Source organism: Carcharhinus amblyrhynchos, chromosome 4, assembly GCF_965287045.1.
Source record: "Carcharhinus amblyrhynchos chromosome 4, sCarAmb.v2.hapA, whole genome shotgun sequence".
NCBI classification, from domain to species: domain Eukaryota; kingdom Metazoa; phylum Chordata; class Chondrichthyes; order Carcharhiniformes; family Carcharhinidae; genus Carcharhinus; species Carcharhinus amblyrhynchos.
The window spans coordinates 11,340,462-11,364,995 of record NC_137327.1 but is presented as its reverse complement, the minus strand read 5'-3'; the positions used below and the strand labels follow the sequence as shown (position 1 = coordinate 11,364,995).

The 24,534-nt window shown below is 40.5% G+C and overlaps 1 protein-coding gene across 2 annotated transcripts in view; it reads left to right on the top strand.

The window, feature by feature from the left end:
* The window catches only part of wwox (WW domain containing oxidoreductase), a 909,285-nt gene that overhangs the window by 104,253 nt on the left and 780,498 nt on the right, over positions 1–24,534 (top strand). For both annotated transcript variants that reach the window (XM_080186706.1, XM_080186707.1), the window contains exon 5: positions 1,806–1,912. In XM_080186706.1, coding sequence (XP_080042832.1) covers positions 1,806–1,912 — 107 coding nt within the window. The remainder of the gene's footprint in view (positions 1–1,805; positions 1,913–24,534) is intronic.

Sequence of the window (24,534 nt, the reverse complement as noted above, 5' to 3'; positions counted from 1 at the left end):
GTGGAACTTTATATGATATAACATTTTCTTGAGATTTAGTTGATAATGGGCGGAGGTTAAATGAACAGATTAACCCTTCCATTGGAACCTTAGCACACATTTACTAAGGTACTCCTTTCTTTGCTGGAGAGAGTTTATTGACTTAATTGACTTATTGATTTAATTCACAGTCCATACTATTCCAACCCGGCTATCCCCATTTGTAACTCCTTTCAGCCCTATCCCATTTATAGGTGTGCAAATATCCATTACCTGTTTAACAATGTAATGGATAAAATATTGACAAGAAGTGCCAAATCAGTACACCCAACAACAGCCCTATTTCTTCCAACGAGTATTACAGCTAACCAATGGTTTTCACACATCCTAGATAAACTGAAGTGTCCAATGATGCAGAAATATTCAGTGATCAGGGGAAAAAAACACAATTTGTGACTAACTGTAAGACCTGATTATGTTAATGTAATAAGTCTTCGGAGGCAGAAGTCCCTTCGTCAAAATCCCTTTACTTACAATTCCAACAGCAGTCTACAGAGTGCTGTCAGTCAGCAGAGCATCTTTAGGAGTGCCAGAGGAATTGACACTCCCGATTGAATACAAGGAAAAGACTCCCTGATTGGCCCATCAATTGATTCCTTATTCAGGGAGTTCATATTCCAATAGGCCAACCGCAATGGCCTGATTGAAATCATTACAGTTAACATGGCTAGTAAAAGATCAATGCAGTGACTCTTACTGTTACGTATGCCTTGAATTGTCTGAGCAGGGGTTCATAGTGGGTTTTAAAAAAGGCCATTAATTGGGAGGTAATCTGAAACCACAGATTAACATAGACATTGCTGGCATATTAAATGGAAAACTGGATCAAGTATCAATTGAAATGTTCTGGATCAGAGCCATGTCAGTTTCACTGTTTTTTAGTATCTTTGGTGGATTTTAAGACACATTTTTGTGATCCTGTACCACATAAACCAAGGTTGAACTGAACTATTAATAAAGATTGTGCAGGTGGGGGTAATGTTGAACAGTTCAGGGATGATTCCCAAAGTACTGAAAAGTAATTTTTCCTAAACTTCAATTTGCAGTGTGGAGAAGTGAGCTGAAGATTGAAAATAGGCAGTCATGCTAAACTTTTAAAAGATTGCATTTAAACTATAACAAATTATTACTTTGAGCATTGGCCAGATTTTGGCAGGAATATGCTCCCATTTGCTATAAAATGACTGAAAAGGTATTTGGAAAGATTGTACAGTTGGCAAGTGTCTAATATAGAAATAAACAGCACTGAACTGCATCTCATTTATCATTATAACTTATACTAAACTGTAGGTGATTCTGCATGATCCCTTTGGGCATTTTATTTCTTTTGCAAATGGGAACCAATTTTGCAGCATTAAGGAAATTGAAGTCCTAAATTCAAAATGAATAGAATTGAAAGTGGGAAATGTAGAGTTTGCATGTGCACTGTTGTTTTGGCAGAAACATTGTGCTTGTAGCAAACAATACTCCCAGTTTTGAAAGAATTAATCAGTGCCCACCTTTTCAGAGAAAACTACTTTGTTAACTTGTATGTTTTCCAATTAGGCACTATTATTGGTGCAAGTTACCTGGCAGATTGGTGGCTAGTTGGTAAGTTGGAATCTCGGGCCTTGATATAAATCTGCACTTGGATTTGTGCAGCCCCATAAAAAGCGTTACAAAATTATTCCTTATTGAAGCAGAGATGTATGAAAGTATGGAAACAGTACTTATCACCCAAGACCCATCAAAACAGATGTAAGCAATAACAGTGTTTTTCTTGGTAGGTTATGAAACTGCACGCTCTTTAGCTTTGCATGGAGCACATGTTGTCCTAGCCTGCAGAAATCGAACTCGAGCCAATGAGGCTACACAGAAGATACTGGAGGAATGGGTGAGTGTTTCCAAGTCATGTACAAACAAGACTTCAGTACACTTAATTCATACATGTTCAGTACTAAGGGGCAGCATGTTGGCACAGTGGTTAGCACTGCTGCCTCACAGCGCCAGGGACCCCGGTTCAATTCCTAGTTTGGGTCACTGTGTGGAGTCTGTACATTCTCCCCGTGTCTATGTGGGTTTCCTCCGGGTGCTCCGGTTTCCTTCCACATTCCAAATAGACATGCTGATTAGGTGTATTGGGCATGCTGAATTCTCCCTCAGCGTATCCAAACGGGCACCAGAATGTGGTGACTAGGGGATTTTCACAGTAACTTTATTCCAATGTTAATTCCAATGTTGTTTATTCCAATGTAAGCCTCCTTGTGACACTAATAAAAAAACCTTTTAAGTCTCTTGCTTTAGTTTTACCTTTTGGACCAAAGATTTTTAAATTGCACACTGAGATTTGAAGATTTATCTGTCATAAAACCCAACTGTTCAACGGGAAGGGCTAGGTTGATAATAGCTTAACTCTGGAATATTTGTATTGATCATTGTCACAACCATTTAAAAATTTCAAGTGCAAGGAATAATTCCATGATCTGTATTTCCTGTGGGGAAACCATGCTCACTGGGAGTGTTGGGTGCAGATGGGATTAGAACATTGTTGTACTGCTTTTGCCCATGGTGCCCTACAGTGGTAGCTCCCAAATCAGACTGCAAAATCAACACAGCATCCAAGAATCTCATTGGAAAATTCCAAGACTGGGGCAGTATAAACCATATTCATTGAATAGTTAATGTAAAAGCTGAAATTCATAAGAAATATATTCCTAAGAGACATGCTATGTATATTTGAATTTGGCATTTCTGGGATGATATTTCAGTTTGGCAGAATGTATCAAATGTCAGATTCCCCTTTTTTATGTACAGACTCCCACTTGCAAAACCAGTGAACTACTTCAGCTGTGTGTTTTCACTAAAGTACTGGACTCCAACATGATTTGAATATTTTACCACGGGTGTTGAGATTTGTTGTTTCTGAGAACTGTGTGTTATTTTTGACAAAATTAAATGCACATGTTACGTTTTTCTAATGAACATCCTCAGCTAACGCATAAAGGGAGGAGAAATGATTGAAAATATGCTGGTATTTCCCCTTTAAGAGTTTATTTCCATTCTGAAGGTTACAAGAGCACAAAATGTTATTGCATGTCAGAGTAGCAGCATTATAGCATCCCTGAGCTAGCTGGTTATGGGTAGTTACTAAATAATACATTCTTAGCTAATTGGGACAACAAATGCAAACTCCAAAATCATACTGTTATTATACAATGGAGTACTCTTGTCTGTTGCAATTTGCCATTCAGAAGGCTGACGAAATGTGGGAAGGGACACTAATGGGACAGTGCTCTAATATGACTTACATTCCTGCAGGTTTGAGTTTTCCTCGGGGGAAATTTGTATTATACAGTTGCAATAAAAATAAAAATCACTGTGCAGCCACTTTTCTTTGCAGTGCCTATTGCTGCAGTTTTGTAAACATTTTTATTAGATTGCCAATTTAAAGGGAGCACTATTGTTTCTCGGGGAGATGTGACTACTGTGCATCTGGCCCTTTTGAGCCAGAGAGGGATCAGAGCACCAAAAGGCATTCAGACATGTTCATTGCTCACCTTGTGGCTACAACGCAGTTGATATTTTGCAATTGTGTGTGTGTGTGTGTGTGGGGGGGGGAGGGTGGCGAACCGAGAGGTTATAAGAGGGAAAATGATCATGAAAGAGATCATAATAAGATAGCTCAATTCTAAAGTACATTGGGAGATTCCTTGCCGAAGGAAAGATATCTGGATGGTAACTGCAGCAACTTCTTTCTGAATTGAGCTGAACAACTTTAGGTTGTGTTGCAAGAAAGATTATTTTTTACTTTTTCTTGTCCTCCCCATGTTTGAAAAGATGACTAGTTGTCCTTAATTTTGTTTTCCTCCTTTGGATCTGAAGCTTAGAGACTGGATTTGTGAGAAATCTTATGCAACACTCTATCTTGTCACTTCCTGGTGCAAGAGAGCAAGGGGTTCGTACACCAATGCACGACAGTGCATTAAGTTGCAATTCTTTGGAAAAATTGTTTCTTCCCTAATTTCCTGAGCTAGGGTTCAGCTGCTGCTAAGACTGCATGTGGGCATCTGTTCCCAACACTCTTACTGTTCTTTGAGCTACCAGAGATACCCAAGAATATCTGTGACAATTCCCTATTTTGTCACACCCCAACCTCCACCGCCATGTGACTTTGATTGGGAATTCAGTAGAGTGAAGGAAAGATATTGAACCTTTGAAGGCAGCCCACCAATGCTGTCTTTTAAATGACAATTTCTGATACTTAGTTACCCTTTTTGTGATGTTCCAAACACTGGAATGTTTGTGGGATTAATATCATCTTCGTGAAATCACCCAGCACCTTGGGAAAAAAATGAGAAAATGCACAGCGTAATTATTTCTTGCTTTCAACCCCAGTTATTTGGACCTGGAGTTATTAACCTTTTCAATCAAAGCAGATTGTTTGTTACTTAGCAATAATGCACAAACATTTATAAATCAATTAGATTGCATCAGTGTAATTTGATTATAATTACAGAAATGTGTTTCAAGCAGAATAAGCATGTTAATAACTGCTAATTTTCTTAGGAAACCAGATGTGTATTGTACAAACATGATAGTGCTGAGGCACAACAACTAAGTTAAATGAATTTAAAGACGATTTAATTTCAGTGAGATTCCAGTGTTTGTCATGACCTGATACAATGTTATGATATCAGAAATGTGGACCAGGGAAAAGGTTCAAATTCTCTTACAGTTTTTAGTTTCTAATGTTCGGGATGACAAACACCTATTTTGGGAATACTCTGTGGAAGTTGTGCCTCCTAGCGGCATGTTCATTTCACTGTCGACATGATCTAATCATCCAACATGGTGTTGTTGGAGAGCACATTCCCAAGATAGCAGAACGTTTGAACTGAGTTGTAGGATGTTTTGTTTATTGTGAATATGAGGTATTGGTGTTTGGGGAAGTTTGGTACAAAATCTGTGTTTTCCAGACTTACTATTAAGCTAAAGGATGCTGAGGATTGGGCAAAGCAATCAACAAACAGCTGGATATCATCTGGAGTGTCCGCTATGAGAAAACAAGGTGAAGGACATAGTGTGCATCTCCTTCATGAAGTGATTGGTCAGAATTCTTGACCTATTCACTGTAAAACTGTTGAACTGGGCAACTAACCTGTCCATAGTGGAAAATGAAGTTTTTATTAATAAAGGTCTAGTCTGCTTGTGGCATCTGTAGCTCAGTCATAGAGTCATAGGCCGAACTCTTCCATCTTCATTCGTGGGACTGACTTTTCAGGGCCATTGAGAGTGAATGAAGTTTTACTTGACGAGACCAGAGAATCCTGTTCATAGAGTTTTACAGCTTAAAAAAAAGGACTCTTTAGCCCACTGTCCCTGTGCCAGCCTCCAAGTACCTATCTATTCTAACCCCATTTTCCAGTACCTAATCCAAAGCCTTGTATGCTATTGCATTTCAAGTGTTAATCTAAATGCTTCTTAAATGTTGTGAGGATTCTTACTTCTGCTATCCTTTCAGGCAGTGAATTCCAGATTCACCACCACCCTTTGGATGGAAAGGCTTTCCTCAAATCCATGGTTATTGATCTCTTTATTGAGGGGAAAAGTTCCTTCCTATCTACCCTATCCTTCATAATTTTTTACACCTTAGTCAGGTACCACCTCAGCTTTCTCTGCTCTAAGGAAAACAATAAGCTGGTGTTGTGAGACTTCTTTCAAAGGGAAACAACCCTAGGCTATCCAGCCTCTCTTCATAGTTGTAAACATACAAAAGATTTTGGGCAGAAGGCAAAACTATTTTAATTATTACCCTTTTGATATTGACAGGAAGCTGGATTTGGTGGTCAGTGGCAAAATCTAGTTTATAACTCGCTTCATTGTAGATAAAAGATTGTGTAAAGGAAATTTGTACAACTTCCCTTATCATCCAAACTACAAATGAATCATTTCTCAGTTTGAATATATTAATGCATAACACGATTATTAGCCAATTTTTATAAAGGAAATAGCATTGAATTCACAGAATCTGACAGTATAGAGGAGGCTATTCGATCTATCATATCTCTGTCTGCTCTTGTATGTATGAGTAGATGGAATTTGTCTGTTTCATTTTTTTTTCAATGATCACTTTCAGTTTGTCTATGAGGTGAATTTCATTGTTCCTTATGCATCAAATCACAGATGACTGCTCTGATTTTGGACTGTAAACGTGTGATTTCATTGCCATTTTATTCTGTTGAAATTGAAATTTTCATCATCAGAATTTCATTACTTTTATGACTTTGCGATGTGTTTAAAAGCCGAGTAGCGTGAATTTATTTCTGTGAAATTACATTTCAATTTTTAAAAGGCCCTTTTAAAAAAATAATTAGAACTGGGGATTTTGTTTATAGCCAGATGGGTATATGATGCATATGGAAACTTATCACTCTCTTCAAAGATCTCCAAACCAAGCTAATGAGAAATCCACTGAGGTAGAACTTGTGGTTGCCTAATTTAGGATGTACACGCTATTGCTGTAACAACACCCTTTACTTACCAAAATAATTGGGCATGGCTTGGCAGAGGTTCCCGAGTTTGCATCTTGGTATTTAACTCGATAAAAGCAAGCAAGCTGTTAGCACATTGCACTGAGAAATTTCCTGTATCCTGCCTGGAAGAATCACTTTTTCCATTCGTATATCAACTTACAGGGTTATCTAGTGCTTACTGGCAAAACTTTCAGCTCTCAGTGATAGTTTGATTGTCTCCAATTCAATTAGTGAACCAGGTTGGTTAAGTAGTTGAGCCAAATCTATAATTAACTGTTAATCTTCAACGTGATAATTTTGTACACTGTGATCAAATGTAACAAATGACCTGGAGTAAAATGGACCTATTTGGCTGAGACATTGAATTGAATGATTGACTTATGAGATGCTCCAAGGATCAGTTGTGGGACCTTTTTACATCTTATGTTCTGTTTCAGTGGTTTGGAAATTGGAATGGAGTCAAAATTAGCTGATAATGATGACTTGAAGAGCAGGACCTTCCAATCAAGATCAAGTTAATCGAGTGCAGGAGTTAGACAGAGGAGGAAGTTGGGCTGAGAAATGGTAAATGTAATAATAACAATAATTGTTGGAACGTAGTAAGATAAGGAAGAAGAATAAACTTTGGAACCACAATTTAAATTATAATCTACAGGATAATAAACAGGAAAAAGAATTTGGGGGTTTTGATGGTTAAGTTGTTAAAACTATTGTGTGCAATAACAGCAACTGAGGCAAACTGGATCTTGGAGCACACAGTTCACAGATGAGTGAAAAACAGCAGGATGTGATACCTAGGGCATTGATTTGCTCACATTTGGAATGCTGTGTGCAGTCCTGGTCACCATGATTAGAGGAGGGATAATATTGCTTGAGAAAAGATGCAGCAAAGAGTTATCTTGATAACATCAGATACTAGAGCTACAAGAAGAGATGAGAGCAACATGTTCAGAGACCCTTCATATGCTGGAAACCTGGAAGCAGGCAGAAAGAGATTTGGGTGAATGAACTTGATAAAGTCATTGTCCAAGAACCCTATTTTCTTGCTGTATGTTTCCATTATTCTCTGGTTTTACTGCAGAAATTATGTCTTTTAAGCTATAGGGAGGGGATCTTCGTGAAGAATTCAAGATCGACAAATGTATCATGGTCTTAATATAATCACGAAAACTGCATTGTGAGAATAAGCCTCTGAGGGTCATTGAAAGCTGGTATTATCAGTTTTAAAGGGAGTAGGCAGACATTCAAACGTTGACTAAAGTTGTAGAGATGGTTGTTTTGTTTGATTTTGCTTAGCTCTGATTCTGGACAAGTGAAGAGGATTCTTTCCAGTCTTCCTCTCTACTTTCCAGTATTATTAGGAGATTTCCACAGAGACATTTGTAAAACTGTCCAGTAACTTGCTGAGTATGCTTCCTAACATTAAACATTGTTGCATGTTTGATTTTTTTTGTCCACAAAGTGCACTCACTTTGCTTTTCATGGATGCAAACTGAACAGAAGAATCTGCAATGGGTTAATGCTTTCCTTGTCCATATCCGGAAATCTGTGATGAAGAAATCTGCATGTCATTAAATTAGCTTTATCATAAAATCACTAAAAGGAATCCTGGATTTATGGCCTCCCATTTTTTTCCAGAACGTACTGAGCCACTGCAAAATTTTTAGTCAAAAGTAGAGGTAAAAATAATATATCAAGCTTCCAATAGAATTTAATCAGTATGAAACTGGGCATTTTTTCCTTAAATACCAGTCACTTGGGATTTCATATTGCTGTGTTACTGATGATTCATTTATAACGTGGTATATTGGAACACTCTAAATGATTCTCTATTATAGTCTTGTTGTGATGTATTGAGAGAGCTAATTAACTTTGATTACTGCACTAATATTATGGCACATTGACAGTGGTGCAGATTTATGACTATGGGAAAGTAAACAAATGAAATGCAGGTGTTGGAGCAGAAAGAATAAGCTACTGTATTACAGAACTTTAATTACTAAGAATATGTAGTCAGGAGAGAATCACTTGATTAATTACAAGATGCTAAAGTTTACTGCAAAACTGGTGTATTCTGTAGAAAATAATCACAAAACACCACTGTGATTTTAAAACAGTGAATACTCATGTGGCACTGTTTATTTTTGATCCTAAATATTTTATGAGTTTATGACTATTTATTGACTTGGCTATCTATGTTTCACTTACATATATTAGAAAAACCTTTTCCTTGTGGAAGTCCTATGTAATAAATGTGTTTTGTTGCAAGAGACTAGTTCAAACTTGGGACTCATTTTATTTAATTATGGGCAGCTCTTTTTGATTCTTCAGCTTCATGGAAATTTACCTTGTTCAGAAAATAAATGTAGAAGAGAATCATTGCAAATAAGCTGGGATAGATTTTTGATATGCTATATAGCAAGAATGGTGGAACAAAGTGAACAATTCACAGGACTGCACGAGTGTGTTTTCTGCTTTACACAAACAACAATCTTGCAGTATAAATCCAAAGACTGGTCAGGCTGTCTCTCAAGTGATACTCCCTAAAGTGGGTAGTCTTCAGTTTGAAACTGTTTGGAGTACAAATACACTATAGTGTCATGTCTAATTATCAAAGTGCTGAGGAGCTCCACTGGGCTCCCTAGACAATTTTTAAACCTATTAGACCTCAGTTTAAATGTTTCGAAAGGTAGAATTCTTCTCTCTCCGTTTTCTAACTGTTTAAACTTGTTGAAAGAGAGTTATTTGCCTCCATTCAGACTTATGTAGTGTTGTCTCCAATACAGCGCTGCTGAAGTTCTAGCCAGTCAAGAATGCAGGTTATGTCTAAGTGGAGCTGAAGATGTTACTAATCTTTTCACACTGATGGAGATTACAGTCATACAATTGCAACCTATAAAACCTAAGGAAGCTTAGGACTTAGCTTTGATTTAGCCTGAGGTTTAGACAATTATGACGGGATGATAGCTGAAGCACCCTGGAGTGCAAATGACTTAATCCATGAATTTAATTTCCTTATAGTTGGATTCTGCAGCATCTCATTGTTAATTGCCACAAAGTGTCATTCACATTTGTTGTTAAAATAAAGATATTCGGGAAAAAATAACAAATCGGAAAATTACATTTTTTATGATGCACAGCACGGCAGCACAGTGGTTAGCACTGCTGCTTCACAGCTCCAGGGACCTGGTTTCGATTCCTGGCTTGGGTCACTGTCTGTGTGGAGTTTGCACACGCTCCTCGTATCTGCATGGGTCTCCTCAGGGTGCTCCAGTTTCCTCCCACAGTCCAAAGATGTGCGGTGTAGATTGATTGGCCATGCTAAATTGTCCTTAGTGTCCTGAGATGCATCAGTTAAAGGGATTAGCAGATAAACATGTAGGGATATGGGGGTAAGGCCTGGGTGGGCTTATGGTCGGTGCAGACTCGATGGGTGCGATAGTCTCTTTCTGCACAGTAGAGTTTCTATGATTTCTCACAAAGGGTAAATTTCAAGAGAACTTTGAATTGGAAGGGTTTTAACATGTTGCCTGTGATATACCCTCTGATAACCTGAGGTTTTCTGTAAAGATAACTTTGGCAAGCAGCACTCACTTCACAACAACTTGTAGCGACTGCATGTGCACAGTTAAACATGTATATCAAGAAGTGCCATTTTCCACCTGAGGCTTCATTGTTTTCCCACGGACAGACTTGAAGCGGCAATACATACACAGTAAATATCCATTCAACTTGCCAGGAAATGTTAGGACTTGTTCAATCTGACAGAATTTTTTAATCACGTTAACAGTCTTAATTATTGTCAAACCACCTCTCTGACATCAAAAATTAATAAACACAAGTGCAGAGTCTCATTCACTTAGGTTTTAATTATTGTTGGAACAACAAAATACACTTTTCCTTTCTCTTTTTGCCTATTATTTAACTATATCCGTCATGCCATCTTTCTTTCCCTTAATTTTACTTTCCATAGATAATTTGGCATTGAACTAAATACTCTGACTTGCAATTCCTGGTTCAGACCTTGCGCATCATCAGTATAAATTATACTCTCTGATTGATGAAGGAAATGTATAGTTGCTTCCTCTACTCATTCAAATCCCAGATCCCCTGCCACAGGCACTCTGCCATTTTGTGTTTTCAGTTATCTCAAGTTTCCTCCCGAAACCCACTGAAAATCTGTTGATAAGTAAAAGTCTAATAAAGCATTGGCATCATTAATTCGTCACTGTCCACAAAATCTGATGTGGAGATGTCGGTGTTGGACTGAGGTAAATGCAGTAAGAAGTGTCACAACACCAGTTTAAAGTCCAACAGGTTTCTTTGGTAGCAAATGCCACTAGCTTTTGGAGCACTGCTGCTTCATCAGATGAGTGGTAATTCTGATCACAAACAGAGCGTAAAAAGACACAAACTCAATTTTCATGAATAATGATTGGAATGCGAGTCTTTATAGCTAATCAAGTCTTAAAGGTACAGACAGTGTGATTGGAGAGAGCTTTAAGCACCAGTTATAGAGATGTGTATTGTCTCCAGACAGAACAGTTAGTGAGATTTTACAAATCCAGGCAAGTTGTGGGGGTTACAGATAGTGTGATACGAACCCAAGATCCCAGTTGAGGCCGTCTTCATGTGTGCGGAACTTGGCTATCAGTTTCTGCTCAGCAACTCTGCGCTGTCGTATGTCACGAAGGTTGCCTTGGAGAACTCTTACCTGAAGATGACAGGCCGAACGCCCGTGATTGCTGAAATGTTCCCCAGCAGGAAGAGAACAGTCTTTCCTGGTGATTGTCGAGCGGTGTTCATTCATCCTTTGTCGTAGCGTCTGCATGGTCTCCCCATGTACCATGCATCAGGACATCCTTTCCTGCAGTGCATCAGGTAGACAACGTTGGCAGAGTTGCAAGAGTATGTACCGTGTACCTGGTGGATGATGTTCTCATGTGAGGTGATGGCATCCTTCGACGATCGATGATCCGGCACGTCTTGCAGAGGCTGCTGAGGCAGGGTTGTGTGGTGTCGTGGTCACTATTCCCCTGAAGGCTGGGTAGTTTGCTGCAGACAATGGTCTGTTTGAGGTTGTGCGGTTGTTTGAAGGCAAGAAGTGAGGGTGTGGGGATGGCCTTGGCGAGATGTTCATCTTCATTAATGACATGTTGAAGGCTCTGAAGAAGATGTCATAGCTTCTCTGCTCTGGGGAAGTACTGGACGACGAAGGGTACTCTGTTCACCATGTCCTGAGGAAGTTGGTGCAGTTTTTTGCTGTGGTGTGTTGGTAATGTCAATCGATGAGTTGAGTGCCATATCCTGTTCTTATGAGGGCATCTTTCAATGTCTGGAGGTGTCTGTTGTGATCCTCCTCATCTGAGCAGGTCCTATATACACGGAGGGCTTGTCCATAGAGGATGGCTTCTTTAATGTGTTTAGGATGGAAGCTGAAGAAGTGGAGCATCGTGAGGTTATCCGTGGGTTTGCGCTACAGTGAGGTACTGAGATAACTGTCCTTAATGGAGATGCGTATGTCCAAGAATGCAACCAATTCCAGACAGTAGTCCATGGTGAGTCTGGTGATGGGGTGGAACTTGTTGATGTCATCATATAGTTGTTTCAGTGATTGCTCACCAGGAATCCAAAGGAAGAAAGTGTCATCGATGTATCTAGTGTATAGCATTGGTTGAAGGTCCTGTGCGGTGAAGAAGTCTTGTTTGAACCTGTGCATGAAGATGTTGGCATATTGAAGGACAAATTTGGTTCTCATGGCTGTTCCATGTGTCTGGATGAAGAACTGGTTGTTGAAGGTGAAGACTTTGTGGTCCAGGATGAAGTGGATGAGTTGTAAAATTGCACCTGGAAACTGGCAGTTGTGGACGTTGAGTACTGAGGCAGTTGCAGCAATGCCATCGGCATGGGGGATGCTGGTGTAGAGTGCCGAGACATCCATTGTGACAAGGAGTGCTCCTGGTTCAACTGCTCCATGTGTGCTGAGTTTCTGTAGGAAGTCTGTAGTGTTGCGACAAAAGCTGGGGGTTCTTTGTACAATGGGTTTCAGGATGCCCTCGTTGTAGCCAGAGAGGTCCTCACACAGGGTCCCATTGCCTGATACAATGGGACGGCTGGATGTGTCTGCCTTGTGTATCTTTGGGAGGCAGTAGAGATCTCCAATGCAGGGAGTACATGGGATGAGAGCTGTAGTCTGTGTTATAGGTTGACCTGAGGGGTTTTGTGATCTGTAGTCCTTTCGGTATCTTGTCTGCTTTCTTGCATCTTTGTAGAAACGTGATGTCTGTGTCAATATGCGCGATCTTCTTGGAGAACCTCTCCACTTGGAGCCGACAGTTTGTGGTTTTCGATGGTAGTCATGATGTGGAGATGCTGGCATTGGATTGGGACACACATGAGGACAACCTCAACTGGGATCTTGGCTTCATGCCACAGTATCTGTAACTCCACGACTTACCTGGACTTGCAAAATCTCATTAGCTGTCTGTCTGGAGACAATACACATCTCTTTAACCTGTGCTTAAAGCTTTCTCCACTCACACTGTACCTTTAAGACTTGATTAGCTGTAAAGACTAGCATTCCAATCATTATTCATGTAAATTGAGTTTGTGTCTTTATGTGCTCAGTTTGTGATCAGAGCTCCCACTCACCTGATGAAGGAGCAGCGCTTCTAAAAGCTAGTGGAGTTTGCTACCAAATAAACCTGTTGGACTTTAACCTGGTATTGTGAGACTTCTTACTGTGCAAAATCTGAGCTATTATTCAAAATAGGAAATAGAGAACTAATTGTTCAGTGTCAAATTTTGTTTAATATTCCACAAAGTGGATTCTTCACTAAGCTAAGATAATGTTATGAATTAGAATTATCAATGCAAATTGATGCTGAGAGGGTTAGGGAAAAGTAGTTTTGGAAACCACTTTATTGAATTCTAACTATGTGCTATGCATTCAGATTCTTTACCAATTTTGCAGAGTGGAACCTCAACATAGCTGCTCTTCTTTCTGATCTCATTTCCATTTCTTTCTTCTGCATATTTCCATCATTTTCTGTTTTTACTTCATTGTTTGAATAGCAGTATTGTATAACATTGAATGACCATATATATGTCCAACTGTTCACTGGCTGGTGACAATCCAATTAAATCCAGCAGAGAAACATTCATATGAGCAAATTAAAGTGATTGTGAAAATGCTAGAAATCGGTGCATGGAAAACAAAAGCTGGAAATATTCAGCTGGTCAGGCAGCATCAAAAGAAAAACTGAATCAATTGAGGTTTTGGGTCTTAAGAACTGGATTTATTACGTGGGAAAAGCACAATAAAAGAAGAAGCAAAATTAATACAAATGTATAGGAAAAGAAATAGAATGATCCATGACATGCTTAAGTGGAGAACAGCAAATGAATGTGACAATGACAGGAGTTGAAAGTAGGCACAGTGAGATAAATTAAAGACACAGAGCCTTCACATACTTTTTTTGGAAATGTGATACAGATTTCCCTTTCATCAGCAGGCCCATCTGTCAAAATGACTATTGCCAGGTAACTGAATATCCAAGGTGAGGACAGGTAGAAAAGCATGGGAAACTAGCAAGCTGGTTGGATTCAGGGGCTTGTACACAGATTTTGAAAATGAAGTGCTGAATTGTGATGGGCCAAGATTGATAATTGTGGAGTTTCTTAATTTGTTAAATATCAATTTATGTTTTTGTTTATTTAAAAAAAATCAATGTTGGTTCTAAATTGAGATTATTTTCCATGCAGTACTCACAAGAGTGTGGTGGGGTAATTAAACAGATACTGTGTCAGTGTGGGCGGCACGGTAGCACTGTGGTTAGCACTGCTGCGTCATAGTGCTAGGGCCCTGGGTTCGATTCTGACCTCGGGTCACTGTCTGTGTGGAGACTGCATGTCCTCCCTGTGTCTGCATGGGTCTTCTCTGGGTGTTCTGGTTTCTTCCCATAGTCCAAAGATGTGCAGGTTAAGTTGGTTGACCATGTTAAATTGCCCCTTGGTATCGGGATTAGCAGGGTAAATATGTGGGGTTACAGGAATAGGGCCTGTGAGTTTGTGCTAGGTGCAGACTCAATGGGCCAAATGGCCTCCATCTGCACTGTAGGGATTCTATGATTTGAGGTGGTGACAGTTGAATTGAACTGGATTTACGTAGGAGGGAACTTCTGCTATTTAGGAAAAACAACAGTGGGCAGAATTTAATCCAGGTAGTGGGAATCTTGTCTGCCCACTAAAGAGCCAGCAGAGTTCTCTCTGCAACTACGATGGCTTCCACTGCTGAATTGCCTGTTAACTGGTAGCTTAGTAGATGGAATCAGGTTCAAATGGAGAAGAGAAGGCACTTTGTTCTGCAGGGACAGCACTTTTAATTGCTTAGTAACTCAACAGTAGACCAGTGCTGCTTTTAGATGCCTTTCTCTGTCTCCCTGGGTTGAAGCTTCTTCAAGATGATCACTGTGTTGAGGCCAACTTCCTGCCCTTTACAGTGTTATCTAGGGTAAGCCAAGGTGACCATTATTATCATGTGACCTGTACAAGAATTCTGAGTCACTTTCCATACAAGGCAAGTGGTAATTCCATTAAGTTATCCAAAGTTTCCTTTCCCCTTGTTGCTGATTAAAGGTCAAGGTTGCTCACACTTCACAGTGATTTATCAGTTAGTGACTTTGTGTTGGGAGGAAAAGCCACCAAATTGATGAGTTTCTTTTTTGTAACACTCATTGAATTTTAAATGTACATATCTGTGGATGCCGCCTCTTTGAATGGGTTCCAGCACGAATCCACAAGGAAAAAGGGAGGTGACTCTTTGGAGTCCATTCTACCGAGTCCAAGATTTTCTTTTACAAATGGAACCTTTAAGACAGTTTTCTAAAATTTAAAATGTCATAACTGTGCACTGTAATTAACTGGCTAATTTAAGTAATCGTAGCAGAGGAGTGGGTGGCTGGTTAGCTTAGTTGGCTAAATGGTTAGTATGTGGATCATATTAATGATGTGGGTATGCCGGTGTTGGATACCTGACGAAGGGACTAACCCGAAAGCTTGTGAGTCTATTATCAAATAAATCGGTTGGATTAAAACCTGGTGTTGTCAGACTTTTTACTGATCATATTAATGCCAGCCGCCTGGAGTTTGAGCCGTTCTGCCATGGAGTGGCACAGTAGCACCATGGTTAGCACTGTTATTTCACAGTGCCAGGGACCCAGGTTCGATTCCTGGCTCAGGTCACTGTCTGTGTGGAGTTTGCACGCTCTCCCTGTGTCTGCGTGGGTTTCCTCCGGGTGCTCCAGTTTCCTCCCACATTCTGAAAGACGTGCTGGTTAGGTGCATTGATCTGAATAAGTGCCGGACTGTGACAACGAGGGGAATTTTACATTAACTTCATTGCAATGTTAATGTAAGGCTTACTTGTGACAAATAAATAAACTTGAAACTTTACAATAGCCAACGTAGGCTTGGGGTTTTCCTCCTCATTCACCCATAGAATAAAATTACGGCCTTTTGCTCTGGTTCAGCGAATAATCCCTAAGGGATTGCCTTCTGGTAGAGAATGGGATAGAATAACAGAGGTTTTAACATCCTGGAAGTTCAAAATATTTTTTATGTCTGAATGAGAATTTGACTTGTTGGGATCATTATGGCAATACCAGCGCCGAAGGCCTGTTGTAGTTGAGAATGTCTGCCGTCGCAGTTAGAATTGTGAACAGCATCCTTTCTAGTGTCATCCACATTCCTAGGAGGAAAAAAGATTGAAACTAACTTTAATTCCTGATATCATTTTGGAAAGGTAAAAAACTAACTTGTTCCTTAAATTGCTGCAAATACACATACTGCAAGAAACAATGCTAACGGGAAAGCACTTGAAAAATCACAATTTTCTTTGAAAACTGTCCTTGAAATTTACTTGCCCTGGGTGACAAGAAATGGTAAATTTGAAGTCATGATTTATATTAACCTACAATGAATTATCTGACACCAAGCTTCCCTAGAGCAAAACGATTTTCATAAAGTGGCCAAATAAAGAAATTAATATGTAGAAATTGGCAATGATTGTTCCAGTTGCTCATTACCAATTCAACACTTCTTTGCTAGTATTGATCTGTATGAAGTTTTAACTTTTGAGAAGATTTGTGGGTATGAATTGTATCACAACTTTTATTTTCTTTAAAATGTTGACCATATACTTTTCATTTCTAGTGAGAATCAAGTAAATTACTGTGAGAATTCCTATCATTGACAGGTCTTCACTGAGCTGTTGGAAACAGTACAGTAGCTTATGGTAATTTTGCTTTTTCTTTAAACTTCTTAATAAGATTGGGAACTTGATGAGGTGCAAATGAAAGATAGGTAAAAGGTGCAAGAGTATCATTTTTAATATTATAGTAAAAAAATTATGTTGGGCAAAATCTTATAAAATGGCAGAGTATTGTTTGTCAAAGGCAATTTGAACCAGTGCAGGAAGAGGCCACTTGGCCCATTGAGTCTGTACCGACCACAATCCCACTCAGGCCCTATTCCTCATGAACCCATGCATTTACCCTGCTAATCCCCCCGATACTAAGGGCCAATTAAATATGGCCAATCAACCGAACTCTCTCATTTTTAGACTGTGGGAGGAAACTGGAGGAAACCCACGCGGACGTGGGAAGAATGTGAAAACTCCACACAGACAGCGACCCAAGCCAGGAATCAAAACTGGATCTCTGGCGCTATGATGCAGCAGTGCTAACCACTTTGCCACTGTGCTGCTCTGAGGTGAGCAATAAACGCTGGCCTACCTAGCTACACCAACATCCTGTGAATGAATAAAAAAAATCTAAATTATAATATATAATACTCATAATATGGAACTGCTACCTATTTTAATAAATGTTCAATAAAAGACAGTTATTTACTTGCAGATGATCATTGAGCTTCTCATGCAGCACCTGTCATGCCCTTGTGTGCTTCCCTTCTAGCTGAGACAGCCAACACACTGTGGACTGATTCAAGTAACCCACTTAGAAGCTTTCATCAAACAAAGTTTATTTAAGAACACAGTTAAAATATAACAAAAAGAATTAGCATAACTTTTACCAATTACAAGACTTAAACATAATACAGAATACTCCTAACAGCTAGCTACCTCTGTTGTTTCAAGAGAAACAACACCCATCTTCAGACTTAGCATCGAAACAAGTATTCTCAGGTGATGCTGGATTTGCAGCTTTTTAACACTTGCTATGAATTAGACCTTTTAATGTTGGATCTATTTCCCAAGGCTCCTTAATCCTGAAACTTTCAGAAAGTATCTGGGGAGAGAGAGACAGAGACTTTGCCTTCTTCCACCAGTTTCTGACGGCAACTGAGAAACAAAACTAAAATTTTGGAGTGCTCTATTAAAAAATCAGCTGTCCCAAGCATATTACCTGACCTGTCAACCATCCTCATTGAAGCTCCAAAGGATGATTAAAACCCCAGAACATTGCATTAGTTCAGATTAAAATCAGCATGATATCACTTGTACTGTCTCAGCGGCAATAAAGGATACTAATTACAGACACCAAGGCACCAATAAAATGCCAGGGCCTACTTAAAGCATCCTGCAGAGAAACGTGATTAAAATGCATTTCTTAAAGACACAGTACCATCGCACTATATAAATATAGGAACTTTAGAATAATTCTCAGTCTAATGGCGTCGACTGGAATCAAAATAAAATTTTTGCTTCCCTTTTTGTATATTTCCCATGCAATATTGTTCCCTGTTCTGTTAGGGACATCATCAATTTTAAAGAATTACTATTTCGCTATAGAGGCAAATGCCTTGATTTAAATAAGCTTGGAGCCCATTTTGAGACCTGTGTAAATTCTCCAACTGTGTAGACTGTTATGATCTATCATTGAAGGAGACAAATGGAATTAACCACACCAATTGAAAATTTTATAATGTTGTCAAGGAAATTTTCGAATATGAAATGAAAAGGTTTGCTTTCTATCCAGAAATCTCTGATGGTTATTTGCAAGTAGTTAACATTTAAACAATTTAAATAATAGTTATTCAGGCACAATAGCACATTGTTGTGAAATCCTTTGCAGAATTTTTGAAAATTTGAATTTTTGAACAGAGGGGAGTACGGTAGGATGAGAGAAGAATTGGCGAATGTGGACTGGGGGAGCGCGTTGGAAGGTAGGTCTGCTGAGGAGCAGTGGAGGATCTTTAAGGAGATCTTTCTTGGTGCTCAGCAGAAATTTATTCCGATGGTCAAAAAGGACCGTAGGAGGAGAGGTAATAAGCCGTGGATAACGAAGGAGGTGAAGGAAAGTGTTAAATTAAAAGCGGAGGAATTTAGAGTAGCTAAGAGTAGTGGGCGAGAAGAGGATTGGGAGAGGTTTAAATGTCAACAAAGATTGACAAAGAAGTTGATAAAGGAGGGTAGGAGAAACTATGAAGCTGGGCTAGCGCTTAATATAAAAAAGGATAGCAAGAGTTTTTATAAAAATATAAAAAGGAAGAGACTGGCTAGGGTGAACGTTGGTCCCTTAGAGGATGAGAAGGGGGACTTAGTGGTAGGGGATGGGGATATGGCGGAGGTCTTGAATAACTTCCTTGTTTCGGTCTTCACGGAGGAGGACATGAATAATTTGCCGGATGTTAGAGATGGAAAGGTGGTAGGACTGGAGGGTCTCGATGACATTACTGTTACTAGCGAGGTGGTGCTCGACAGACTGGAGGGGCTGATTGTGGACAAGTCCCCAGGACCGGATGGAATGCATCCGAGGGTTCTGAAAGAAATGGCGGAGGTGATAGTGGATGCCTTGGTGGTTATTTTCCAGACGTCGCTGGATTCCGGGGAAGTGCCGGAAGATTGGAAAGCGGCTAATGTTACGCCGTTGTTTAAGAAGGGTGCCAGGCAAAAGGCGGGGAATTATAGGCCTGTTAGTTTAACGTCTGTTGTAGGTAAAATGTTAGAATCCATCATCAAGGAGGAAATAGCGAGGCATCTTGAGGGGAACTGCTTGATAGAGCAGACGCAGCACGGTTTCATTAAAGGGAAGTTGTGTCTGACAAATTTACTGGAGTTCTATGAGGATGTGTTTAGGGCGGTGGATAGAGGAGAGCTGGTGGATGTGGTCTGTCTTGATTTTCAGAAGGCGTTTGACAAGGTACCTCACAAGAGGTTATTGCAGAAGGTAAGGGGGCATGGAGTTGGGGGTAGGGTGTTAGCGTGGATAGAGGACTGGTTGTCAAATAGGAGGCAGAGAGTGGGGGTTAATGGGTGCTATTCGGATTGGCGGTTGGTGACCAGTGGAGTGCCCCAGGGGTCGGTGCTGGGGCCTCAGCTATTTACCATTTATATAGATGATCTGGAGGAGGGAACCGAGTGTAGGGTGTCGAAATTTGCTGATGACACCAAAATTGGTGGAAAGGCAAATTGTGTGGAGGGTGGGGAGAGTCTACAGAAGGATCTAGATAGGCTGGGCGAATGGGCCAGGAAATGGCAAATGGAATTTAATGTTGGTAAGTGCGAGGTGGCCCACTTTGGTAGGAATAATGGTAGGAAGGATTATTACTTACGTGGAGAAAAACTGCAGCAGGCGACGGTGCAGAGGGACCTCGGGGTCCTTGTGCATGAGTCGCAAAAACCCAGCTTGCAGGTGCAGCAGGTGGTCAGGAAGGCGAATGGGATGCTGGCCTTCATCGCAAGGGGGATTGAATATAAAAGTAGGGAGGTCTTGCTGCGGCTGTATAGGGCATTGGTGAGGCCACAGCTGGAGTACTGTATGCAGTTTTGGGCACCGTACTTACGCAAGGATATTTTAGCCTTGGAGGGAGTGCAGAGGAGGTTTACTAGGCTGATGCCAGAGTTGAGGGGGTTGAGCTATGAGGAGAGGCTGAATAGATTAGGCTTGTACTCGTTAGAGTTTAGAAGAATGAGGGGAGATCTCATTGAGATGTATAAGATGATGAATGGGATGGATAGGATAGAGGTGGAGAGACTCTTCCCGCTCAGAAAGGATAGTAGGACTAGGGGGCATAGCCTCAAGATAAAGGGGGGGCGGTTTAGAACAGAGTTGGGGAGGAACTTCTTCACTCAAAGGGTGGTGAATCTCTGGAATTCTCTGCCCGTTGAAGTGGTGGAGGCTGCCTCGTTAAATATTTTTAAGACGCGGGTTGATGGGTTTTTGATGAGAGAGGGGATTAAGGGTTATGGGGAGAGGGCGGGAATGTGGAACTGAGCCACGACAGATCAGCCATGATCTTATTGAATGGCCGGGCAGGCTCGAAGGGCTAGTTGGCCTACTCCTGCTCCTATTTCTTATGTTCTTACGTTCTTATGAATTTAACATACCGCCAGACTATTGTTAATTTTCACATGAGATCAGAAGTTTCCAAGCATGGTCTATTTTCCAACAATTTCTTGGAAGTAAAATATGGGAAATATGCTGGGTAGCCACCAGTTAGCATTACCCATCCCTAATTACCTTTGTGAACCATTGTCCTTCTGCTTTTGGTACACTCAAAATGCTTTTTTGATACAGAATGCCCTTTGATATTTAGATATATGTTTAAATTAATTGTTAATGACAGATAATGATGTCACCCAATGTGTTTTCCTTCATTAGTACCCCAACAGTTCTGAGTGGCAAGCATTCCATTGTGTTTCCCATGTAACTAATCATGGTTGCTCATGTGTCCATTGAGATACAGTGAGCACATATTGTCTGTTTCCTTTGAGGATAGAAAATTTTACTTGGTGATGAAAAAGTTTAAGGCAATTTGCTTCTGACTTTGTCAGTAATTTTTTCTTTCTTGATGAAAAGGGGGAAATTAGTAGAAGAAATAAAATCCTAAATGGTTGATAAAATAAACACAGCTTAGTGAATGCATTGTTTATCAATGTCCATTCACTCAATCACGTTCGCCAGCACCGCTTACCTCTGTTGAGGTTTTGAGGATGTTGCCTGTGAAAATCTTAGAAAAATGTTGAAGTAAGGGGATGAATAAATGCTAAGATCTTGTTAAGCCACTGGGACATGAATTAGTAACAGGTGGTGTGATCGTTATAGTTCACTACAACTTCCAAAAATACCTTTGAGTGCAGTTTTGTGTTGCTTGATTTGTTTGCTTAATGCTCATCATTCATTTCTCAAAAGGTGTACAGAAACAGTTATAGAAAAATAACTTCCAGTATTTCATGTGTCCAGTGTTTTGGTGGTTTGATAGGCAGCAAAATTGATATGGTTGTAGCATTATTGATTGACTGCTGCACAACTGAAGCTGGAGAATAGAGGTACAGAATTTGCAATATTACTACAGTGCTTAAATATTGAGATACACTTTACCTTGTGATTAGATTTTCTTTTTTGTAATTTATTTATGCTGTGAAAATCCCTTATTCCTGCTTTGGCTATCTGGGCTTTTCACTCACTACATAACGAGTGAGTGGATGTGTGTCATGCTCCCTTGCTTCATTCAGTGTTGCTTTGAGCTGTGTGCTAGTTGTTTGCAAGTGCCTGCTGAGGAAACCTTCCTTCATTTCACGTTTCCCCTTCTTCATGCCAAAATGGTTTCTGCGCGGGACCACGACAAACACATTGGTTTATCAGGAGCTTAGGTGATTTTGGAGTGCAAAAGTGCATGGCCGTTGTCCTCAATATGCCATGCTGTTGAATTTGGCAACTTGAGGGAAAGTCACAAAAATGTTGCAGGGCACCAGGCATTACTTGAAATACAGAAATGGGATTGTAGTATGGAGGAAGATTTCTAGGCTCTTTTTTGACTGTTAAGTACGTTACTACTATGATGTGGATTGGAAAGCAAGAATGTGTAAGGCCTTGGTTTTGAAATTTTCCTGTGTGAGCCTGTCCAGTTGTATGGTTATGGAATCGTTGCAAATACTGGGGCACTTAAAATCCATGTCCATAGAACCCCTACAGTGCAGAAGGAGGCCATTTGGCCCATTGAGTCTGCACTGACTGAGTATCTTACCCAGGCCCACTCCCCCACCTCCTAATTCCTGTAACCTATCGCATTTACCATGGCTAATCCACCTAACCTGCACATTTTTGAAACCCATGCAGATGTGGGGAAAACATGCAAACTTGACAGAGACAGTCACCCAAGGCAGGATTTGAACCCAGGCCCCGAGCACAGTGAAACAGCAGAACCAAACTTCCAATAGACTATATCAGCCATCCAGAGCAGAACAATACAAGCTATTTTAATCAGAGTAAATGGCTTGAAAATGGCAGCTCAGTGGATTGGAATGTACAGCCTGTGGTATTTGGGAAGTCACGAATGCACCATGTATCCAAGGCAAACATACTGCAGGAAATGCCATAAGCTGAACTTAGCTCTGGGGTTTAGAACTTGAGCAACAGCAGAGAGCTATGTGGATAGCATATTTAGGGAGGTGGTCACACTGCAGGTTAGGAGCCTGCAGGTGGATAGTGAGTGGGTGATTATCAGGCAGCTTAAGAGAACCAGCAAGTAGATCAGGAGTCCCCGAGACATTCTGGCTTGTGACTTGGTTTTCAGTTTTGAATACTGGTGAACAAGGACATAAGAACTTGAGAAATAGGAGCAGGAGTAGGCCATCTAGCCCCTCGAGCCTGCCCCGCCATTCAATAAGATCATGGCTGATCTGAAGTCTATCATTCCACTTACCCGCCTGCTCCCCTTAACCCTTAATTCCCTTATCGATCAGAAATCTATCTACCCGTGACTTAAACATATTCAACAAGGTAGCTTCCAGCACTTCAGTAGGCAGAGAATTCCAGCGATTCACTACCCTCTGAGAGGAGAAGTTCCTCCTCAACTCTGTTCTAAACTGACCCCCTCTTATTTTGAGGCTGTGCTCTCTAGTTTTTGTTTCCTTTCTAAGTAGAAATAATCTCTCTGCCTCTACCCTGTCTAGCCCCTTCATTATCTTATATGTCTCTATAAGATCTCCCCTCAGCCTTCTAAACTCCAATGAGTGCAGGCCCAATCTACTCAATCTCTCCTCATAAGTTAAGCCCCTCATCTCCTGTATCAACCTGGTGAACCTCCTGTGTCCTCCTTCCAAGGCCAATATATTCTTTCGCAAATAAGGGGACCAAAATTGCACACAGTAGTCCAGTTGCAGCCTCACGAGTACCTTGTACAATTGCAGCAAGACCTCCCAGCTTTTATACTCCATCCTCCTCACGATAAAGGCCAACATTCCATTTGTCTTCTTGATCACCTGCAAACTGAGTTTTTGCAATTCATGCACAAGGACCCCCAGGTCCCTCTACACAGTAGCATGTTGTAATTTTTCACCATTTAAATAATAGTCCATTTTACTATTATTCCTTCCAAAGTGGATAACCTCACACTTGCCAACGTTGTACTCCATCTGCCAGATCCTCGCCCACTCACTTAGCCTATCCAAATCTCTCTGCAGACTTTCTGCGTCCTCCACGCAATTTGCTTTTCCACTCATCTTTGTGTCATCTGCAAACTTTGTTACCCTTCACTTGGTCCCCTCCTCCAGATCGTCTATGTATATGGTAAACAGTTGAGGCCCCAGCACCGATCCCTGCGGCATGCCACGAGTCACCAGCTGCCAACCGGAAAAGCATCCATTTATTCCAACTCTCGGCTTCCTGTTAGATAGCCAATTCTCAATCCACACTAACGCTTTACCCCCAGCTCTGTGTACCTTAATCTTTTGCAGCAACCTTTTGTGAAGCACCTTATCGAACGCCTTCTGGAAATCTAAAAACACCACATCCACTGGTTCCCCTCTGTCAACCGCACTTGTTACTTCTTCATAAAAATCCAGTAAGTTCGTCAAACACGACTCTCCCTTCATGAATCCATGCTGCGTCTGCTTGATTGAACCATTCTTTTCCGCGTGTCCTGCTATTTCTTCTTTAATGATGGATTCCAGCATTTTCCCAACTACAGACGTTAAGCTAACTAGCCTGTAGTTATCCGCCTTTTGTCTACCTCCTTTTTT